Below are 22,226 nucleotides of genomic sequence, written 5' to 3'. Positions count from 1 at the left end.
AGCTCTTCCCCATGCTCTCTTTGCATCCTCACTTTAGGTTGTGGTGGCCTAACTGGGGAGGCCCAGGGCTGGGAGGCTGCCTGCAGTGCAATGAGCTCTGCCGAGGGAGATCAGCAGCAGTGGGCAGAGCAGTGAGTGAGAATGGACAGGGTTACCTGATGTGCTGCTCTTTGCTGAGGTAGGCGTTGTGGTGGTGGGGGTCAGCAGCGCTGTGCTGGGCGCCTGGGACGTGGCAGGGGCTGCTGCTGAGGTGTTCATTTCCAGAGGGGTGGATGTCTCTGTCAGGGAGGTGATGAGTTCAATGGCAATGGCCATGCAAAGCAGAGCTGGAGGCCTGATGCCAGGAGAGAGGGTGGAGCTCTTTCCTTCCTCTCCCCCATCCTGGCACCACCCTGACTTCTTCCCAGTCCTGCCCAATCCTCCCCAAAGTACAATCCCTCAATCCACTGCTTTGCCCCATCAGTGGATGGCAACAGCAGGAGTCCTGTCTGTGCAGGAATGAGGATTTTGGATGCCATGGGCTTCAGTCCCAGGCATCAGAAGACCCCAGACTCACTTCAGCCCTGGCCTGACATAAAACCCTCTTAGATCGATATACAAAAGTGCCAGTATTTCCTGGAGGCCACCCACCTGCACAGATGACACTGGCATCCTCACTGTGCATGCAGTTGTGCATGCCCCAGCCTCTGTGCTGGCACATCCTGAGGGAAGGCTCGTCCCCGCGGCACTGCACGTCGTCCAGGAAGATGCGGCCGGAGCCCAGGCCAAAGCGAGCATTCTGTGGGGCTTCTATGGGCTGGCCACAGCCCAGCTGGCGGCACACCACCTGGGCATCCTGCAGGTCCCACTGGTCGTCACACACCGTCCCCCATGAGCTGCCGTCGTACAGCTCCACGCGGCCCTCGCAGCCGTTCCTGCCGCCCGACAGCCGCACGCTGGGCCCTGGCACACGGCACAAGGGAGGGACAGGGGTCACTCCAAGTCAGAATCCACAGACGCAACACCTCCCCTTACTATTTAGAAGGTTTGGTCTCAGTGACCATGATCTACGATGGTGCAGACCACCGAGACTAGGAGAGGACAATGGCTGACGAGAGACCCTGGGTATGGAGGTGTCACATGTGCCCTGTCCATGGAGCTGCTGGATCTGCCTGCATACAGAGGTGCTCAAGAGCCTGACTTGTGCAGAAAAGCCCTTTTCTTGTCTTGCATGTGGCCCATTCACTGTGAGGAACACTCATGCAGCCTGGAGCTGTCAGGGGACTAGGAGACCTGCAGCCTTACACTGACCAGGATCAGACCCACTGAATTCACTTATCATGCGACCTTGGGTCTGATTTTAAAAGCAGGCCTAAGCTGGACAAGTTGGACTTACCTGTTGTCACTGGCTGTTGAGGAGGAGGAGTTGGCTGGGTGGCTGCAAGAAAGAAGAGGGAGTGAACAAATGGTCATTCAATACAGCTGGATTCTATCAATGGATTGACTTGGGCATGGACATGGACATGGACATGGACATGGACATGGACATGGACATGGACATGAATAAGGAAAAGGATATGAGAATCCAGGCTGCAGGATGGAAAGGGGAAGCGAGCTTGGAGTTGTATCCAGACTTTCCCCCATCAGTCCTACTCCATCTTTCCCACTCTACAATCTCTCAGACTTCTTTTTCCCACGTCATCACTCAGCCCCAGCTCTGACAAGAGATGTCAGCATGCCTGCCTTCAGTGCAGGAAGCCAAAACCCTTCAGATGGACTCTGCTGACCACCCACCTGCACAGATGACACTGGCATCCTCACTGTGCATGCAGTTGTGCATGCCCCAGCCTCTGTGCTGGCACATCCTGAGGGAGGGCTCATCCCCGCGGCACTGCACGTCGTCCAGGAAGATGCGGCCGGAGCCCAGGCCAAAGCGAGCATTCTGTGGGGCTTCTATGGGCTGGCCACAGCCCAGCTGGCGGCACACCACCTGGGCATCCTGCAGGTCCCACTGGTCGTCACACACCGTCCCCCACGAGCTGCCGTCGTACAGCTCCACACGGCCCTCGCAGCCGTTCCTGCCGCCCGACAGCCGCACGCTGGGCCCTGGCACACGGCACAAGGGAGGGACAGGGGTCACTCCAAGTCAGAATCCACAGTCCCCAACACCTCCCCAAATTTTTTGGAGATTTGGTCCCAGTGACCATGATTTACGGTGGTGCAGACCCCCGAGACTAGGAGAGGGCATTGGCTGACGAAAGACCCTGGGTATGGAGGTGTCACATGTGCCCTGTCCATGGAGCTGCTGGATCTGCCTGGGTACAGAGGTGCTCAAGAGCCTGACTTGTGCAGAAAAGCCCTTTTCTAGCCTTGCATGTGGTCCATTCACTGAGAGGAACACTCATGCAGCCTGGAGCTGTCAGGGGAATAGGGGACCTGCAGCCTTACTCCGACCAGGATCAGACCCATTGAACTCACTTATCATGTGACCTTGTGTCTGATTTTAAAAGCAGGCCTAAGCTGGACAAGTTGGACTTACCTGTTGTCACTGGCTGTTGAGGAGGAGGAGTTGGCTGGGTGGCTGCAAGAAAGAAGAGGGAGTGAACAAATGGTCAGTGACTGCAGCTGTATTGTATCAATGGCTTGACTTGGGCATGGACATGGACATAGACATGGACATGGACATGGACATGGACATGGACATGAATAAGGAAAAGGTTATGAGAATCCAGGCTGCAGGATGGAAAGGGGAAGCGAGCTTGGAGTTGTATCCAGACTTTCCCCCATCAGCCCTGGTCCATCTTTTCCACTCTACAATCTCTCAGACTTCTTTTTCCCACGTCATCACTCAGCCCCAGCTCTGACAAGAGATGTCAGCATTCTGGCCTTCAATGGAGGAAGCCAAAACCCTTCAGATGGACTCTGCTGACCACCCACCTGCACAGATGACACTGGCATCCTCACTGTGCATGCAGTTGTGCATGCCCCAGCCTCTGTGCCGGCACATCCTGAGGGAAGGCTCGTCCCCGCGGCACTGCACGTTGTCCAGGAAGATGCGGCCGGAGCCCACGCCAAAGCGAGCATTCTGTGGGGCTTCTATGGGCTGGCCACAGCCCAGCTGGCGGCACACCACCTGGGCATCCTGCAGGTCCCACTGGTCGTCACACACCGTCCCCCACGAGCTGCCGTCGTACAGCTCCACGCGGCCCTCGCAGCCGTTCCTGCCGCCCGACAGCCGCACGCTGGGCCCTGGCACACGGCACAAGGCAGGGACTGGGGTCACTCCAAGTCAGAATCCACAGTCCCCAACACCTCCCCAAATGTTTATAAGGTTTGTTCCCAGTGACCATGATCTGCGATGCTGCAGACTCAGAAGACTTGGAGAGGTCAGTGGCTGAAGTAAGACCCGGGGAATGGAGATGTTTCATGTGGCCTCTCCATGGAGCTGCTGGATCTGCCTGGGTACAGAGGTGCTCAAGAGCCTGACTTGTGCAGAAAAGCCCTTTTCTAGTCTTGCATGTGGCCCATTCACTGAGAGGAACACTCATGCAGCCTGAAGCTGTCAGGGGACTAGGGGACCTACAGCCTTACACCAACAAGGATCAGACCCATTGAAATCACTTTTTATGCGACCTTGGGTCTGGATTTAAAAGCAGGCCTAAGCTGCACAAGTTGGACTTACCTGTTGTCATTGGCTTTTGAGGAGGAGGAGTTGGCTGGGTGGCTGCAAGAAAGAAGAGGGAGTGAACAAATGGTCAGTGACCGCAGCTGGATTGTATCAATGGATTGACTTGGGCATGGACATAGACATGGACATGGACATGGACATGGTCATGGACATGGACATGGACATGAATAAGGAAAAGGATATGAGAATCCAGGCTGCAGGATGGAAAGGGGAAGCGAGCTTGGAGTTGTATCCAGACTTTCCCCCATCAGCCCTGGTCCATCTTTCCCACTCTACAATCTCTCAGACTTCTTTTTCCCACATCATCACTCAGCCCCAGCTCTGACAAGAGATGTCAGCATGCCTGCCTTCAATGGAGGAAGCCAAAACCCTTCAGATGGACTCTGCTGACCACCCACCTGCACAGATGACACTGGCATCCTCACTGTGCCTGCAGTTGTGCATGCCCCAGCCGTTGTGCCGGCACATCCTGAGGGAGGGCTCGTCCCCGCGGCACTGCACGTCGTCCAGGAAGATGCGGCCGGAGCCCAGGCCAAAGCGAGCATTCTGTGGGGCTTCTATGGGCTGGCCACAGCCCAGCTGGCGGCACACCACCTGGGCATCCTGCAGGTCCCACTGGTCGTCACACACCGTCCCCCACGAGCTGCCGTCGTACAGCTCCACGCGGCCCTCGCAGCCGTTCCTGCCGCCCGACAGCCGCACGCTGGGCCCTGGCACACGGCACAAGGCAGGGACTGGGGTCACTCCAAGTCAGAATCCACAGACCCAACACCTCCCCTACTATTTAGAAGGTCTGATACCAGTGACCATGATGTGTGGTGGTGCAGACCACCGAGACTAGGAGAGGACAATGGCTGAGGAAAGCGTCTGGGTATGGAGGTGTCACATGTGCCCTGTCCATGGAGCTGCTGGATCTGCCTGGGTACAGAGGTGCTCAAGAGCCTGACTTGTGCAGAAAAGCCCTTTTCTAGCCTTGCATGTGGCCCATTCACTGAGGGGGACACTCATGCAGCCTGGAGCTGTCAGGGGAATAGGGGACCTGCAGCCTTACTCCGACCAGGATCAGACCCGTTGAAATCACTTTTTATGTGAACTTGGGTCTGTTTTTAAAAGCAGACCTAAACTGGACAAGTTGGACTTACCTGTACTGAGTGGCTGTTGAGGAGGAGCGGATGGCTGGGTGGCTGCAAGAAAGAAGAGAGAGGCAACAAATGGTCAGTGAATGCAGGAGGATTGTATTAATGGATTGATATGGACATGGACATGGACATGGACATGGACATGGACATGGACATGGACATGGACATGAATGCAGATGAGGACATAGACATGAAAATCTAGTCTGTAGAAAGGGAAAAGGAAGAGAACATTAAGTTCTTTCCAGTATTTCCCCATCCAGGCACCAGCCTACTGTGCTCCACGTCCTGCTCCACATTTCCCACTCTACAATCTCTCAATCTACTTTCTGCTGCATTGAGATGCAGCCCCAGCTCTGCCAAGTGATGTCAGCATGCCTGCCTTCAGTGCAGGAAGCCAAAACCCATCACATGGACTCTGCTGACCACCCACCTGCACAGATGACACTTGCATCCTCACTGTGCATGCAGTTGTGCATGCCCCAGCCGTTGTGCTGGCACATCCTGAGGGAGGGCTCGTCCCCGCGGCACTGCACGTCGTCCAGGAAGATGCGGCCGGAGCCCAGGCCAAAGCGAGCATTCTGTGGGGCTTCTATGGGCTGGCCACAGCCCAGCTGGCGGCACACCACCTGGGCATCCTGCAGGTCCCACTGGTCGTCACACACCGTCCCCCACGAGCTGCCGTCGTACAGCTCCACGCGGCCCTCGCAGCCGTTCCTGCCGCCCGACAGCCGCACGCTGGGCCCTGGCACACGGCACAAGGCAGGGACTGGGGTCACTCCAAGTCAGAATCCACAGACCCAACACCTCCCCTACTATTTAGAAGGTCTGGTTGCAGTGATCATTATCTGCGGTGCTGCAGACTCAGAAGTCTCGGAGAGGTCAGTGGCTGAAGTAAGACCCGGGGTATGGAGATGTTTCATGTGGCCTCTCCAGTGAGCTGCTGGATCTGCCTGGCAACAGGGGTGCTTAAGAGCCTGCCTCATGTGCAGAAAAGCCTTTTGTTAGCCTTGCACATGGCCCATTCACTGAGGGGGCATTCATGCAGTCTGGAGATGTCTAGGGAATAAGGGAACTGCAGCTTTACACCGACCAGTATCAGACCTGTTGAACTCATTTCTTCTCTTATTGTGCCACCATGGGGCTGGTATTAAAAGCAGGCATAATCTCGGTGAGCTGGACTTACCTGTAGTGCGTGGCCATTCAGGAGGAGCGGTTGGATGGGTGGCTGCAAGAAAGAAGAGGGAGTGAACAAATGGTCAGTGAATGCAGCAGGATTGTACCAATGGATGTACATGGACATGGACATGAATGCCGATGAGGACATGGACATGCAAATCCAGGATGCAGGATGGAAAGGGGAAGAGAGCTTGAAGTGCTGTCCAGCCTTTCCCCCATCTAAATACGAGCCTGATGTGCTCCCAGTCCTTCTCCTTTCCCACGCTCCAATCTCTCAATCTACTTTCTGCTGCATTGAGATGCAGCCCCAGCTCTGACAAGAGATGTCAGCATGCTGGCCTTCAGTGAAGGAGGACAAAACCCTTCAGATGGACTCTGCTGGCCACCCACCTGCACAGATGACACTGGCATCCTCACTGTGCATGCAGTTGTGCATGCCCCAGCCTCTGTGCTGGCACATCCTGAGGGAAGGCTCGTCCCCGCGGCACTGCACGTCATCCAGGAAGATGCGGCCGGAGCCCAGGCCAAAGCGAGCATTCTGTGGGGCTTCTATGGGCTGGCCACAGCCCAGCTGGCGGCACACCACCTGGGCATCCTGCAGGTCCCACTGGTCGTCACACACCGTCCCCCACGAGCTGCCGTCGTACAGCTCCACGCGGCCCTCGCAGCCGTTCCTGCCGCCCGACAGCCGCACGCTGGGCCCTGGCACACGGCACAAGGACAGGCTCACACCACCTCTGCACTCTGCTCTGCCCACGTGGACCACTGGGACAGGGAGATTGCAGGGTTGCTGCACGGCCTGGAATCAGGCTGGGCGGCTGGAATTGCTTTTGTGATATGGTGTGGATCTGCTAGGCTCAGGAGCTACAGATGCAAAGAGGAATTTGTTGTCAATGACAAAAGTTCCAAACAGAGCCATCATAAGTTCACGCAGATGAGGATAGCCCGTTTTCTAGGAGCCCTGTCCTAGAAAACATCTTGTACAGCTCTTTCACTCCTCCTAAATGTCCATAATGACTTTGCTGTTTCACATGGGACTCCCTCAAAATATATCATAATATTTAACACAACATCTTTCTTTCCTCTAGCCACATCCCCAGTGCCAGAGCGTATCTAGGAAATAGCTCTCGTACTACCCATGTAGGAATGAAAGGAATGAAGGCAGATAGATATCTGGGCATGATTCTCCTGGTTGCAGTTGGAGGCAGTCCCTCTGCAGAGTTTCAGTAAACCAGCAATGACTGCAGAGTTCCTGCTCTCAAAGCACAGCATCCCCATTTGCCAGCTCTTCCCCATGCTCTGTTTGCATCCTCACTTTAGGTTGTGGTGGCCTAACTGGGGAGGCCCAGGGCTGGGAGGCTGCCTGCAGTGCAATGAGCTCTGCCGAGGGAGATCAGCAGCAGTGGGCAGAGCAGTGAGTGAGAATGGACAGGGTTACCTGATGTGCTGCTCTTTGCTGAGGTAGGCGTTGTGGTGGTGGGGGTCAGCAGCGCTGTGCTGGGCGCCTGGGACGTGGCAGGGGCTGCTGCTGAGGTGTTCATTTCCAGAGGGGTGGATGCCTCTGTCAGGGAGGTGATGAGTTCAATGGCAATGGCCATGCAAAGCAGATCTGGAGGCCTGATGCCAGGAGAGAGGGTGGAGCTCTTTCCTTTCTCTCCCCCATCCTGGCACCACCCTGACTTCTTCCCAGTCCTGCCCAATCCTCCCCAAAGTACAATCCCTCAATCCACTGCTTTGCCTCAGCAGTGGATGGCAACAGCAGGAATTGTGGAGAGCCTTCTGCCCCCTGTCTCTTCAAGAATGAGGATTTTGGATGCCTTGAGTCCCAGGCATCAGAAGACCCCAGACTCACTTCAGCCCTGTCCCGACCCAAAACACTCTTAGAATGACATGCAAAAGTGCCAGTATTTCCTGGAGGCCACCCACCTGCACAGATGACACTGGCATCCTCCATGTGCCCACAGTTGTGCATGCCCCAGCCTCTGTGCTGGCACATCCTGAGGGAGGGCTCGTCCCCGCGGCACTGCACGTCGTCCAGGAAGATGCGGCCGGAGCCCACGCCAAAGCGAGCATTCCGTGGTGCTTCTATGGGCTGGCCACAGCCCAGCTGGCGGCACACCACCTGGGCATCCTGCAGGTCCCACTGGTCGTCACACACCGTCCCCCACGAGCTGCCGTCGTACAGCTCCACGCGGCCCTCGCAGCCGTTCCTGCCGCCCGACAGCCGCACGCTGGGCCCTGGCACATGGCACAAGGACAGGCTCACACCAGCTCTGCATCTGTAACCCTGATCTTCTGAATTTGGCAGATTTTGCCACTATGATTCTGAACTGGATCAGTGTAGACCCAAAAGGGGTTAGGGGGGTTTGTAACCAGGGATAGACTCTAGGCATAAAGACAGCAGTTTAGCCGTGTCCAGGGACCTCTTGGTTTCCTGTTGGATCTGCCTGGTTGAAGAAGTCATGGATTCACTAAGGCATTTCCATAAAAACCTTTTTCAACCCTTGGGAGCAAACCAACCCCTTTGGGAACCCTTCAAGCACGCTGGAGCTGTCATAGGCCAAGGAGATCAGGTAGCCTTGAACTGAGCATGATCAGCGCTGTTGGCCTCTCTTCTTCTCATATTTTGTCAGGCTGGCCCTCACTTTAAAACTGGGCAGAAGTTGGGTGAGCAAGACCTACCTGTTGTGAGTAGCCACTGAGAAGGAGCAGTTGGATTGGCAGCTGTAAAGAAGAAGAGGGAGTGAACAAAAGCATAGTGAGGCTTGTGGCAGTGTATGACATGGATGTGGATATGGTTGCGAATAAGGTCATGAAAATTCAGGCTGTAGGACTAAAGGGGAAGAGAACTTGGGTCCTGCCTTTCCCTCCATTCCTAATCTAGCTGGACCTGTCCCCAGTCCTGCCCCATCCTCCGCAAAGAACAATTCCACCCTCCTGCTCTCTGCCCCCTCATTTAGCCTCTAAAGCAGGAAATGTGGAATACCCAGTGTGCCCTCTCTGTGTGAAAATGGGTTTTGCATTGCACAGGGTTCAGCCCCTGGTGGCAGAAGACCCCAGCTTCACCTCTGCCCTGACCCTACATGGGGAGCTCAGCTTGGCTGTACCCAGAGAACCCAGAACACACTTAGGGTGATAGACAAAAGGCCACCCACCTGCACAGATGACACTGGCATCCTCACTGTGCATGCAGTTGTGCATGCCCCAGCCGTTGTGCCGGCACATCCTGAGGGAAGGCTCGTCCCCGCGGCACTGCACGTCGTCCAGGAAGATGCGGCCGGAGCCCAGGCCAAAGCGAGCATTCTGTGGGGCTTCTATGGGCTGGCCACAGCCCAGCTGGCGGCACACCACCTGGGCATCCTGCAGGTCCCACTGGTCGTCACACACCGTCCCCCACGAGCTGCCGTCGTACAGCTCCACGCGGCCCTCGCAGCCGTTCCTGCCGCCCGACAGCCGCACGCTGGGCCCTGGCACACGGCACACGGCACAACATCAGGTTTCCAACACCCCAGCATCCACAGTCCCCACAACCTTCCCAAATGTTTTGGAGGTTTGGTCACAGTGACTTTGATTTGAGGTGGTGCAAACCTAAAGAGACCAAGGAAGGGGAGTGAGAGAACAAAGATCCCAGGTGCATGGGAGTCTGGTGCATAATGAGCAAGGGTCTGCTGGAGAATCGCATGAGAACAGCCTGGGTGTCCTGGGAGCTGCTGGGGGCATGGGAGCATTTGTCAAAAAGCCATTTTTGTACACTATGATCATGCAACATCGCCCCATACCACCCATACACCTTGCAGATGTTTGAGGCCACAGGCCCTGGCAGGGTATCCACAAGGGACTGGCCACCTCTGCTTGATGGCTGAACAGCAACAGATGTGACCTGGCATCAGGACAGACACCTGTGCCTTGGGCTGGGCTGGCAAGCACATGGGCTTGAGGGAATGGATTGTCCCCATCCTCTTGGTACTTGCTGCCCCACAGCCAGGAGCCATGGAGTGTCTGGCAGATAAGGGCTTGAACTCAGCACCACTGCAGCTGCCTTTCTGCTGAGATCAGATCCTCCCTGGCAGAAACACTCAAATGACAAGACCCATTTCAATGGGCAGAATGGACCAGCAGCACTGCAGTGAGCAGGCTTAGCTCAGCAGGCCCTCTCTCTTTTCCTCTTGTGCCAGGGTGGGGTTCACTATAAAAGTGGAAATATTCTGGGTGGGAAAGAATTACCTGTTGTGTACGGCCATTGAGCAGGAGGGGTTGGATTGGCACCTGCAAGGAAAAAGAGGGATTGAATGAAAGAGTACTAAAGGCAGCAAACTTGTGGCAGTGGATGGACATGGACAGGGACATGGACACGGACAAAGACATGGAAGTGCGAGGCTCAAGGAATAAAGGGAGGAAAGGGCATGGAAGTCTTGCCACTGCTGACATGTCCTTGGTACAGCCCATGCCATGATTCCACCAATCTACTCTTTGCAACCACATGGAGCACCTACACCTGCGAGACTGGAGAGCCTGTTCTGACCTCTCTGTGCAAAACTGGGGATTTTGCATGACACATTTCAGCACCAGGCAGCAGAAGACCCCAGGCTCTCCCCTCTGCTCTGGCTCTGCATGTCTGCTTCCCAGGGAGGACACCAGACCGCATCCGGTGTGAGCTCCTGGAGAGTGGATGGACTCTGCTGGCCACCCACCTGCACAGATGACACTGGCATCCTCCATGTGCCCGCAGTTGTGCACGCCCCAGCCTCTGTGCCGGCACATCCTGAGGGAGGGCTCATCCCCGCGGCACTGCACGTCGTCCAGGAAGATGTGGCCAGACCCCAGGCCGAAGTGTGCAGTGTCCAGTGCAGCCACGGGCTGGCCACAGCCCAGCTGGCGGCACACCACCTGGGCATCCTGCAGGTCCCACTGGTCGTCACACACCGTCCCCCACGAGCTGCCGTCGTACAGCTCCACGCGGCCCTCGCAGCCGTTCCTGCCGCCCGACAGCCGCACGCTGGGCCCTGGCACACGGCACAAGGACAGGCTCACACCAGCTCTGCACTCTGCTCTGACCACATGGGCCACTGCTGCAATGTAATCACATAATTACAGGGGGGCAGGGGGGCTGGAATTACCTGTGGAGCTTGGCCTGGATGTGGTGGGTGCTGTAGCTGTGGATGAAAGGAAGAATTTGGTGTCAATGACAGAGCTTCCAAACAGATCAGCACATATCATGCAGATGAGGGTAGACCATTTTCTAGGAGCCCTGCCCTATGATTCCTACATCATCCTGCAGAGCTCTTTCACTCATCTGAAATGACTGCCTTGACTTTTCTCTCTCACACACTGAACAGTGAGTGAGAGTGGACAGGGTTACCTGGTGAGCTCTCTTCCCCTCTTGCAGATGTTGCTGTAGCGGTTGTCTCTGCTGAGGTGGTTGTCTCTGCTGAGGTGGTCATCTCTGCTATGAGGGTGGTGTCCTTGATCTTCTGCCCTGTCATGGACATCCCTGCTAGGGATTCCACTGTAATTATCACAGTGGCCACAGCATTTGGTATTATAAGAAAGGCTGGATCATTAATGTCACTAGGGAGGGTGAGGCTCTGCCCAGTCATTTCCCATGGAGACACCAGCCCAACGTGCCCTGAGTTCTTCCCCTGCCTCCCAGCTCTGTGACCCCTCAGTCCTGCTCTTTGCCACCTCTCTGAAACCCTATTCCTGCAGGCCAGGAGAGTTTGCTGCTCTCTTTGGGCAAGCAGGGCTTTTGCTTGGCACAAGCTCAGCTCACGAGGCAACAGAAAGCACCAAGGTTGCTGCTTTGCCCCACATCTATCAAGAGAGGTCAGCATGGCTGCTTCCAAGGGATGGCACCAAAATCCACCACTGGGACATGTGCCAGGGGTTAGGATCACTCTGTAAAGAGATCAGGAGCATCAAGGAGACCAGTGAGTGAGAGATGACAGGATTACCTGGTGTGGTCTCCTCTGTTCTCATAGCTGTTTCCTCTGAGGTGCTCATCAATGCTGAGGTTATCATCCTTGTGGATGTGGTCATCTCTGGTGAGGTGATCCTCTCTGGTGAGGAGCTCATCTCTGCTGAGGTGGACATCGCTGGCATGCTGATCAAGTATATTGGGCTGGCTGTTCCTGCTAAGGAGGTCATTAGTGCAATGGAAGGGACATGAAAAGCAGAGCTGGACAATTAATGGGGGAAGAGGGCATGGAACTCTGTCCTGTCATTTTGGGAGTCTCCCTGCAGTGCAATCAGGTCTGGGAAGGAAGTCCAGGGGCACTAAAGAGAACAGTGAGTGACAGTGGACAGGGTTACCTCTTTTGCTCTCCTCCTCCACTAGGAAGGACGTCTCTGCTCTGGGGGCACCCACAGTGGATGTCTGTAATGGGAGTGTCACCTCCCCTGTGCTGGTTGTTAATTCAGTTGTGGCCATCTCTCCAGGGGATGTCATCTCCTCTGTGAGGACTCTTGATGCTGACATTGATGTCTCCCCTAGAGATGTCATTGGTTCTGTGGGTTCTATCCCTTCTGTGGAGGTCACCTCCAGTGATGAGGCTGTCATTTCAAATGTTGTCTCTGGTGGTGTTGGATCAGACTCTTCTGTGAAAAAAAAAGAAGAAAAACACCCCACACATAAGCACTGTGCAATGGATATGTCTGTGTGGAAGCTACAAGCCCAGATCCTCAAGGATGAAGTGAAATCAAGAGCAATTATTCTGATGGCATAGTCCTTCTTATCTGGGGTCAGTGGAGAGAGTGGAGGTGGATAACAGCCAATTTACTTTTTTTCGTGGAAGTGGTATTTCCAGATGGTAAGCAGGGTAAGGTTCTGGAGTGGCATCTGCTTCCAGCCCCAGGACTCCACAGCCCAGACACAGCCTGAGACTCTACAGGCTCCTAGCATGAACAGGGGAGCTGTGGGGCTGCTGGCAGCCGCAGGGCTTGGACCTGTCCCCATTGTGAATGACTTTCTGCAGAGGATCAGGACATCCCCAGGAACAGTCTGGGCTGTGATCTTGGGGTGGTGCTCGGTGCAAGGGCAGGAGTGGACCAGGCTGAATCATCCTTGAGCCCCATAGAAGGCACTGGAGCTATGAATGCAAACAAGAAATAAGTGCCATTTAAAAAGGGTCTGAACACGTCACACATAAATTAATACAGGTCTGGTAGTAATTTTTATTATTTTCTTCTAAGTGAAAATCACTGGTGAAGCACATCCTTCCAGCATGGATTCAGCTCTCCAGGTTCTTACTCTCTAAGGAAACATGGAAAATTGCAATATAGATCCAAAACACCTGAACAGTCCGTTGTCATCAGCTATGTCTCAGTTCATGATGAACAGTTGTTAATACATGTGGAAATAAGATACAAATAACCCACATTCTCCTAAAAAATAATGGGAAAGTAAAATGAACACAGCAAGTGAAAGAGTAGTCCAAATGGATGGGTATTTGCAAAGGAAAAAGGCATTAATGGACCTAAACAAAGGAAGACTTGAAAAATGGAAACAATGCAAAGTGAACAGTGAGCTATGACAATCTGAGCTGTGATTGTGAAATTATTATTGCCCATAACAAATCCATTAAGAATCCACCTTACCCCATTCCTCCCTGATAAACTTTGCCTATTAGATATAGCTTTGCCTCTGATTTTAAATTGTTTCCTTATTGCCCCTGCCAAGTGATTAGATAGAACAATTGTCCTGCTTATCTGCAATGTATATCTGATCTTTGGGTTTTTTAATTGCTTTGCATGGGTGAGCAAGTGCAGTTTTTACATTAATGAGAAAAAACATGAGTCCATGCTGGTTCTGCAGGGTCAGTGGAGTTGAAAAACAAGATTTGGGGGGAAAAACGTGGGAGTACCTGAACAGACAACAGAAGCATCTTCATAGTGGGCACAGTTGTGGATCCTCCACCCGGTGTGATTGCAGCGCAGCAAGGACACCTCGTTTCCTCCACACCTCACGTTGTCCAGCACGATGTCACCCGAGCCTTGCCCAAAGTAGGCACTTCCTAGAGCTGCAATGGCCCTGCCACATCCCACCTGCCTGCACACAACCTGGGCATTTGTGAGGTCCCAGAAGTCATCACAAACTGTCCCCGACCGTCCTCGGTAGTAGATCTCAACACGACCTTCACACTGGTGCCTTCCGTTCACCAAGTAGACATATGGAGCTTTGGGAGAGAGGGCATGGGCACAAAACAGTCAGGCAAATAAGCTGGAAGGGGCTGGAAGGAGTGTCTGTTCTGCCTTTTTCCCCTGTTGTCCCTAGAAGGTGTTGCCCAGCCCAGTACTGTATGGACAGAGGTGATTTGTATCTTTTTTTATTCCTCTCTTCCAGTTCTCAAAATCAGCCACATATGTTTTATGCAAGATCCCTGCACTAAAGTTAGGCAGCAGGCTAAGCACAAGCGATTTAAGGAAGAAAAGAAATTTTTGGGGCAAGTTTAAGGACTGAGAGTCCACACATCACCAAATCCTATAGCTTATAAGAGTAACTTTAGTGGAAGAATCCTATTCTTATAAGAGTAACTTTAGTGGAAGAATCCTACAGAATGGATGATGGTCTCAACAGGATTATAAAGATTTTAATAGGATTATAAAGATTTCAATAGGCTTTATTTCTTGTATACCAGTAAAATTCTATTACCATTTGAAATAAAGAAATAACCTATCCTATATACAGCTGATTACTGCATTCATTCGGGTAAAGGCCATCTGCTTTTCAGTTTTATATGTCTTGTTTAGACATTGTGGTGTGACCAGCATGAAAATCCTGAATTTAGAGATCCATTTTTGGTGAAGAAGTTTATTAAAGGCTTTACTATCAAGTGTAAGCAAGCAAATAAATGTAACTTCAAATTTGCAGTATTTACACTCTGGAAATCAAAACATGCAGCTGCACTTGTTATATTTTACTTTGCTGCCAAGTATATATTTACCTTATTATTAAACACTAAGTCATCCAAAGCAAAACAAATTTCATAAGTTAACACCTAATTCCTTGCTATTGATCTAGAAGTACAGTCAAGATGGTGACCAAACTAAATTTGCCCTGATTTGTATGACTTTCGAAGGGCAAAGCTATAAAAGTGCCCCTTGACTTATATCTGACTTGTTCCTTCAAATATCTACTTGAACACACATATTTTTGAACCCTACTCACAGGGTTTTTGAGAGGTGAAACAGCAAACCTGGCAAAAAGTCAGAGTGGGATTAGGAAATTAAAGCCAACCTAAGCCAGTTTTATTTGCTTTCATTCAAGGCCTGTCATCACTGTGAGAGCAAAACCATCAGCTGGGGATGAAATTGGATAGGCTGAATCCTGCCTCACACTTCAAAGGTACCAAAAAGACAAAAGCCTGTGATTATACAAATACAGCAAATACTCTGCTCTGGGACACAGAGGCAGAGAACAGAGAGAAGAACCAGAGCAGCCAGAGTGAGATGAGTTAACACCAGAAAAGCAGGAGACAGATGGAGAGAATTGATGAGGCGAACGGTGACAATAGAAATTATCATCATGAAGCTTAAATAACTCATTAGAAAAGTCATCACAATTATTCTAAGGTATACACAGAACTATTAACTCAAAGTCACCTAAACCACTCAGGGGATAGAAAGTGATTATGGAAGGAAAAATTCTATGATCATAAAAAAAGCTGAACTTAAAGTATTTCATCTCTCATAATTTTTAGATGTCCATCATTTAACCACAGTGCTACAGTGTGAAAACCTAACTTCATGTTATATTTTGTTAAATTGTACATGATATCAAAACCAAATAATACAAGAAATATTAAATATATAGCATATGTGTGCACATATATACTCTGGAATAAAATACACATGGAAAATAAGTAAAAAAATAAATATTTCCATAATTTTTAGATCAGATTTCTGTAACGGAAGAATATCTCATTCATTACATACTCACAGACAGTTCTTGCAGTGATACAAGGCACTTAGATGAGTAGGACCACGTGGCACCAAAATGAACTCCACAAAATGGCTCAAATAATTCTTATCATCGTCTTTGATAATTACTTCATAATTTTAGTATAACAAAACTCTGCTCTTTCATCCAATCCCCCCTTTATTCTTTTGTTCAAACCAATACCAGCCTGAATCTAATTTCTACTCTTGGAATCAACAGAGAGGACTCCAAGAAGTCTTTATAATTTTTTTATGTTCCCTGGAACAAGTCTAAGGGTTTTACCTGTTTTGGCCTCCAGAACTGCTGGACCCAACAAGAGAAGCCATGTCAAAATCATAGTGGTACCCATCTCACCAGGTGGTGTTGGTAAAGAGGACCTGACAATATATAGTCTCTATTTTCTGAAGGGGAGTGGCTCTAGAGGTCTCTTTTTCTACAGCAGAACAATAAAACCACCACAGTCCTCTAATCTGAAACAAATACATGTTTGATTTGTTGTTTAATATTTTGTAACTTCCTGGGTTTTGCAAAAAGACAATATCTCAAGAGTAACATTTTCCATTGCCTGTAAGGAACTATTTATGCTATCATAGGTTTCACAATCATCTCATTGTACCAAAAAAAAGGGAGGTCCTGTCCAAAGATACCTTTCAATTCTGGCTGATGCATCTCAGTATCTTGCTTTCATGAGGAGGTATTGGGATGGTAGTGGAATCTTGAAACTTAAATGGGTTTCTTCCAGCAAAATAGCAAGACACCCTTGCCAACTAATGTGGCAGGCCTCCTTGGGGAACCATGAGTGTCCTAAAGTTTCATCAGACTTTAAATAAAATAAGATCAGACCTGGTGGCTTTGTTTAAGTATGACTGGGGGGGATCTCTGAAGAACCTTGCAGTTGAAGTCAACAGCTCCAGCCCCAGTATAAATCTATTCTTTTGGGGCACATTTAAGTACAAGTCAAAATTCCAGTCAAAATTCACTGACAGATTGCAAGGAAGTGTCAGAGAATCAGGGTCAACTGATAAATTTTTTGTGCAAACACTGTGGAAAAAATCAGTGGATTTCATGCCTAGTGAAGAAAATTGCATAGATTGAAACTGATTTTGTTCTAAAATTTCATTTGATCCTTTGAACCAACATATAGCGGAAAAAAACTTCTGATTTCTTCAGATTAGGGAAATGTCTTAATATATTCCTTGTTTAATTTTACATAATGACAGTTACATCTGTATCATTCTTTGAAGAATGAATCCAAGGTTTTTCCACAATATGAAATAATGCTTAATTCTCATTCATCACTATCTTGCCAGAGTTGTTACTTTCCTCTGTTTCTGTTTCTGACAATTTAAGAAGAAACTCTGATGATCATCCTAGTACTGAAGAGGCAGAACATTGTTCTCCATCTCATCCCTACCTCCACAACCACCATGTCTTGAATGGAATTATCACCAGTTAAAATTGTTGCCATATATTAATTTATTTTCTCCAAGGACAGTCATCAAACAGGAATACCAAAGCCCAAGGGGAAAAGAGAATGATCAAAAACATCTTTCCACAAAGGCCAATATCATTGGAATGGAAGAAGGAAGTGAAAAATATAAGAGGCCAAAGATAACTTTGGAAGCCTTGAAAGTGAACATTCAGAATGGTAAATATGTTTCTTCTTTATCCAAACAACCACATTTGCACATGAATGAGGATGTGTACACAACACCTGGTATTCACTATTCATATTCTGGTTTTGACACCCTGACAAGAATGAAAAATCCAGTTTATTTGATTGGCCAACCAACACTGCAATCAGTGAAGCAAGAGTGAGTGATGGATCACAGCTCTTCTCCAAACCCTTGTAATAGCTGAAAAAGGGTGAGGAGGAAGGGGAACACAAAAGGAATTCCCAGGTGGTTCAAGTGTAAAAAAAAAAGTCTTAAGATGCCCAGGTAAATGATCAAGATTGATTGTTTGATTAGTTCTTCATTATCTTCTTCATAAATAAATTATTAATTTCAAAAATCTAGATATCTTCTAGAGATCTTAATATTATCAATCTCTTCACAATGGAAATAAATAAATAATTTGTTTTAATTAACCTTAGTTAATTAGTGCAAATACCAAACAGTATTTCACCCTTCCCACTGGACAGATAAATCTCTTGAAGTAAGACATTTTTATTCTCAAGGTCTTCTGGTAGCTTGAGGTATTTCCCAGCACATCACTCTGAATGAAGCTGCACTGAGCCTTGAAAACACAATTTCTTCTGCTGGCAATTGTGAGGGCACTTTGCAAACATACTGCATTTTTAAAGATAAAAATGGAAACCAGTGAAAGGACAAACAAAATTAAGAAGCTTTCACCCATGACTATAGGAAATTATCTCCAGTGGAGTAAGGATATCCACAGGCTTCTCCACAAAGGAGTGATAGTCTGAATCCAGGCAGGAAGGTCTGTGGCAGAGATTATTCACCAGGCACATGACCCTTTCCTCCACATCAAACCCAGTTTTCTTGAATCCTGCATTTCTATAATGCTCATGGATCACGGGAGATAGAAAGAAATGAGGGAGGAGTCTGAAACATCTACCACCTGAACAGTTTGGCAACGCTTTCTGCAGCAATATTTAATATGGAAACCAGTGGACTTGGTAATTCTACCTTGTATTTTTACCCAGCCTTGGTATTTCTCCATCTGTGAGCCCTGGCACAGACATGCTATGGGAAAACTCAGCTCTGAACAGCACAGGGATGGTGAGGATTGGAGACACCAGGATCTAAGCTTGGGATCTTTCTGCTTGTCTGGTGAAAATAATATTGAGAGAATAGAAGAAGCGTAAAAATGTGCCATCAAGCTGCACCTTGCAAAAGAGTGTGGTAGCAACACCACAGCAGCAGGAAGAGGGGATGGAGGATACAGCAGATCAGAGAAGAGAGAGAGGAAGGTCCTGTTCTTGAGAGCTGGGAAAGCCCAGGTCCAGGGTGAGCAGATGGCTGGATTCTTCTGAGCCTGGACAATCTCTGAGAACAGGTGAAGGCAGGTCAGCTTCCTGAGGTGCTCTGCCCTCCACATGTGGCTGCAGGCAGAGGGGGAAGGAGAACCCTAAATCCTTGTTCTTCAAGTGTGGAAAAACCCCTACCTTTCTGTGTGCAGTGCCAGCCCCTACCTGTGTAATCCCTTCTCTACATCATGGAGAGGTGATGAGAGCCCTGACTGGGATCATGAGAAGGCAGCTTGAAGGAACAAATGGTACAGGCTGTGCTGCTGGTTCCCATCAGATCTGCCCATATCCTCCTTGTCAGGTCAGGATGTCACCCAAGAGTACAGCTCACCTTCCTCACACGTCACCACTTTGGCTCACCTTGCACATCTGACATTGCTCACTTCCAAATGAACTTATCTTTTTCACAGCTGGCTGGAAAACAGGAATGTAAGAAGGGCATTTCTCAATCAATACCAGTGACCTTTCCACCTGTATTAAGCAGCTTCTTCCAAATAAATTCTTCCTTTTTGTTGTTTTTTATTTTGTTTTCACATGGAGAGAGATCACACTTCCTCATGGGAACTTATGTACATTCTCTCCCTCCCACCCATTCCAGGTGTAGAAATGTGTGAGAGCAAGAGCAGGAATCATTGCTTGACAAAATCACTTTGTCAGAAGCCACGTTCTCCCAGCCCATGGCTAGTGTTAGCCATGAGTTCACACATACAAGTGGGATGTTTGCAAGTACACAAAAAAAAAAGGTATTGCTCAAAACCCATTTTCTTTCCTGTTGTTTTTAATTACATATTTAAGTAACGTGATTACATTCATCCTTCATATAAAATCCTATAAATGGCCTACATTTACTCAGAGAAATATGAATTTGGGAAGAACCAATCTGCCCAAAGTCAGGATTGCTGTACAGCAATAATTCTTCATGTGCAGCCCCTGAGCATATTTGCTTATGGCTCATTATTGAGATTTTTTACTGCAAATAAACATTTTTCTTGTACTTCTTCCCAGTGTATCTATGGTGCTACACAGGTGTTTCATCTGCATATCAGCAAGGGCCAAATAAGTCAGTTCTTGTTTCTCAAGTCACCTATTTCAGTCTTCCCAGACAGTCACTCAATGAGGAGTACAACAGAAAAGCTTTGAAATGTCCAGCACTGAAGATGCTTATTTGGATGCTGGGGTGAAAGAATCAAGCCTTCTTTACACCTTAGGTTTTAAAATCAGATTGCTGTATAAATTCAGTTCATGGTAACATCAGGTGTAATCTTGATTCTCCAAACATGGTCTGGATGGTGGAATAGCCAAGTAAGAGCTGCCTTTCACACTGATTGCAAACCCAAATAATGAAGTAGGTGGCTGGTGAAAATATCCTTCCACCTCCATGCCTGGAGCTGCCTCAGAATTTCTGGTATGGGATGGCCTCCTGCAGTTTTCTCTTCCAAAGAAATCCTCCCACTGTGAGAACAGCAGCTACCAGCACCAGGGTAGTCACAGCCAGAGGAACGTGGGAGCTGGCAGCGGGCTCTGAGCTCAGAGTCTTCCCTTTTGCCTGGATGTCAGAGGCCAGCCCTGCGCATAAAAGAGTCAGAGAGAAACTGTTTTGTTTCTTTCCCCTGAGCGACTTAATTGCAAAGATAATCAGGCAAAGAGAATTTGAGTTAAAAAGCTCTAATTAGGATCTGATCAGAAAACCGCAAGTTATTTCACAAATTATTCTGTGGCCATGCAAAACAAGAAAAGATTGTGGCAAGAAATTAAAGAGAAACTGGGAGTCTGAAATAATTACACTCAAAGACCTTAAGATGTTGCTTTCTGGTAGTGGAAACAGCAGCTACAGAAAACTGAGAAACAGCATTTCCAAGAGGACCTAGAGATTGATTGTAAATAAATAACAGACATGGAAATTAAGCACAGACAGCTTTGGAAAAATAATATAAATCAGATTAGTTACATCTTATCCCTTTCCCCATAGAACTTAATCAATTGCCATTTGATATGTGCAGAACAAAGAATGGATCTAAGGTATGATAGAAAAGAAAGAGCTTGTACATCTAATAGAACTATTTTATATAGATTAAAAATAATAATCCCCCCTAATAATTATAGTAGAATTGTCAATAAACCAGCAAAGCACATTTCAGAGCTGGATTTCCTGTCTGAACTGAAATGCAAACAGACAGTAACACACAGAGTCTTACGTTATTAAAGATATTTAATCTTACCAATGTTCCTGTTCTCAGCGCGAGCTTCCCGAAGCTGCACGGGTCCAACAACAACATTCACTTGCTGGTGGGAAGAATCTGCATTCCTCTTGAACCTGCTAGCACAGCCCTGGTAGCAGCGGGAGGAGTAGTCGTGGTACCTGCACACCAGCAGCTCGCAGCGCAGGAACACCGCCGGGAATCGGTTCACGAAGGAGAAGGCGCTAAACCCAAACCGAGCGACATCGCCGCGCGGCGAGGGGAACAGAGCGTAGCTAGGGTCACTAGCACACCTGGAAGGACATAAAATAACAGATTAGCTATTAACTCACAGCTCCGCTTGAGTAGAAGCACTATTACAACCTCTCTTTGCAACGAGTTTCAAGGTTAAATATAAAGCCAGGAAGAAAAAGAGAATTCAAAAGGCTTAAAAAAGAAAATGTTCTTTTAGCAAGAAGAGAAATTACTAAATATGCACAGCACAGAAATTTCATAGCTTAGCAAGTTCTGTGAAAATATGAATTGCTGAAAAATGGCTGGTTCTGCTGGTTTCTGTGTTTCAGGTGAGAGCCTGTTATGCATTTGCAAACATGATTTTTCTGTTTGAAAAGAGGCCCTTAAAAGTTGTTGCAGAAAGTTCTCCTTTATGCTCTGGAAGCATGAAACTAATTTTAATACACTTCTCTTTAGTGTTTCAATATACTTTGGTATAAATTTAGGCAAAGTGTTTTAGGTTTCTGCAACAGTAAGAAGAAGCTAAGGAATTTCTCTTCTTTTTGGGTAGACAGTTTTGTCTTCAGTTATGATGCTGTAAAACTCATGAAGTACAGAAATGTAGAGCTGTGGACATCCCTCCCTTTCAAATGTCTATTTCAGAAACAAAGTTAGACCTCCATTTCCTCACTGACTCTTGAGTGAAATCTCAGTGCTTGATTGTAGCTTCTGAATGACATTTGGTTGTCATTCTGAATTTTACTCAGGCTTTGCCAAAAAGTTGTTCTTAGAAGAACATTTGCCCTGAGAATTACAGCCAATGTACGCGGGTGCTAAATCACCTCATTTCACAAAATAAGCTCTTTAGAACACATAGAGACACTTTTAAAGCAGTTTTTTACAACGT

General features: G+C 48.8%; 1 protein-coding gene across 1 annotated transcript in view; it reads right to left on the bottom strand.

Annotated features, from left to right (window-relative positions):
• The window catches only part of DMBT1 (deleted in malignant brain tumors 1), a 52,967-nt gene that overhangs the window by 3,673 nt on the left and 27,068 nt on the right, over positions 1–22,226 (bottom strand). The window contains 17 exon segments of the mRNA XM_077784810.1: positions 1,774–2,085; positions 2,519–2,560; positions 2,917–3,228; positions 4,066–4,410; positions 4,810–4,851; positions 5,237–5,548; positions 6,373–6,677; positions 7,319–7,345; positions 7,905–8,220; positions 8,665–8,706; positions 9,138–9,449; positions 10,207–10,248; positions 10,674–11,018; positions 11,100–11,135; positions 13,842–14,153; positions 20,307–20,474; positions 21,128–21,399. Of these exon segments, the coding sequence (XP_077640936.1) occupies positions 1,774–2,085; positions 2,519–2,560; positions 2,917–3,228; positions 4,066–4,410; positions 4,810–4,851; positions 5,237–5,548; positions 6,373–6,677; positions 7,319–7,345; positions 7,905–8,220; positions 8,665–8,706; positions 9,138–9,449; positions 10,207–10,248; positions 10,674–11,018; positions 11,100–11,135; positions 13,842–14,153; positions 20,307–20,474; positions 21,128–21,399 (3,542 nt within the window).

Source organism: Lonchura striata, chromosome 7 (genome assembly GCF_046129695.1).
Source record: "Lonchura striata isolate bLonStr1 chromosome 7, bLonStr1.mat, whole genome shotgun sequence".
NCBI lineage: Eukaryota > Metazoa > Chordata > Aves > Passeriformes > Estrildidae > Lonchura > Lonchura striata.
Note: the sequence above shows the minus strand (reverse complement) of the source record. Positions and strands in the feature narration are given on the sequence as shown.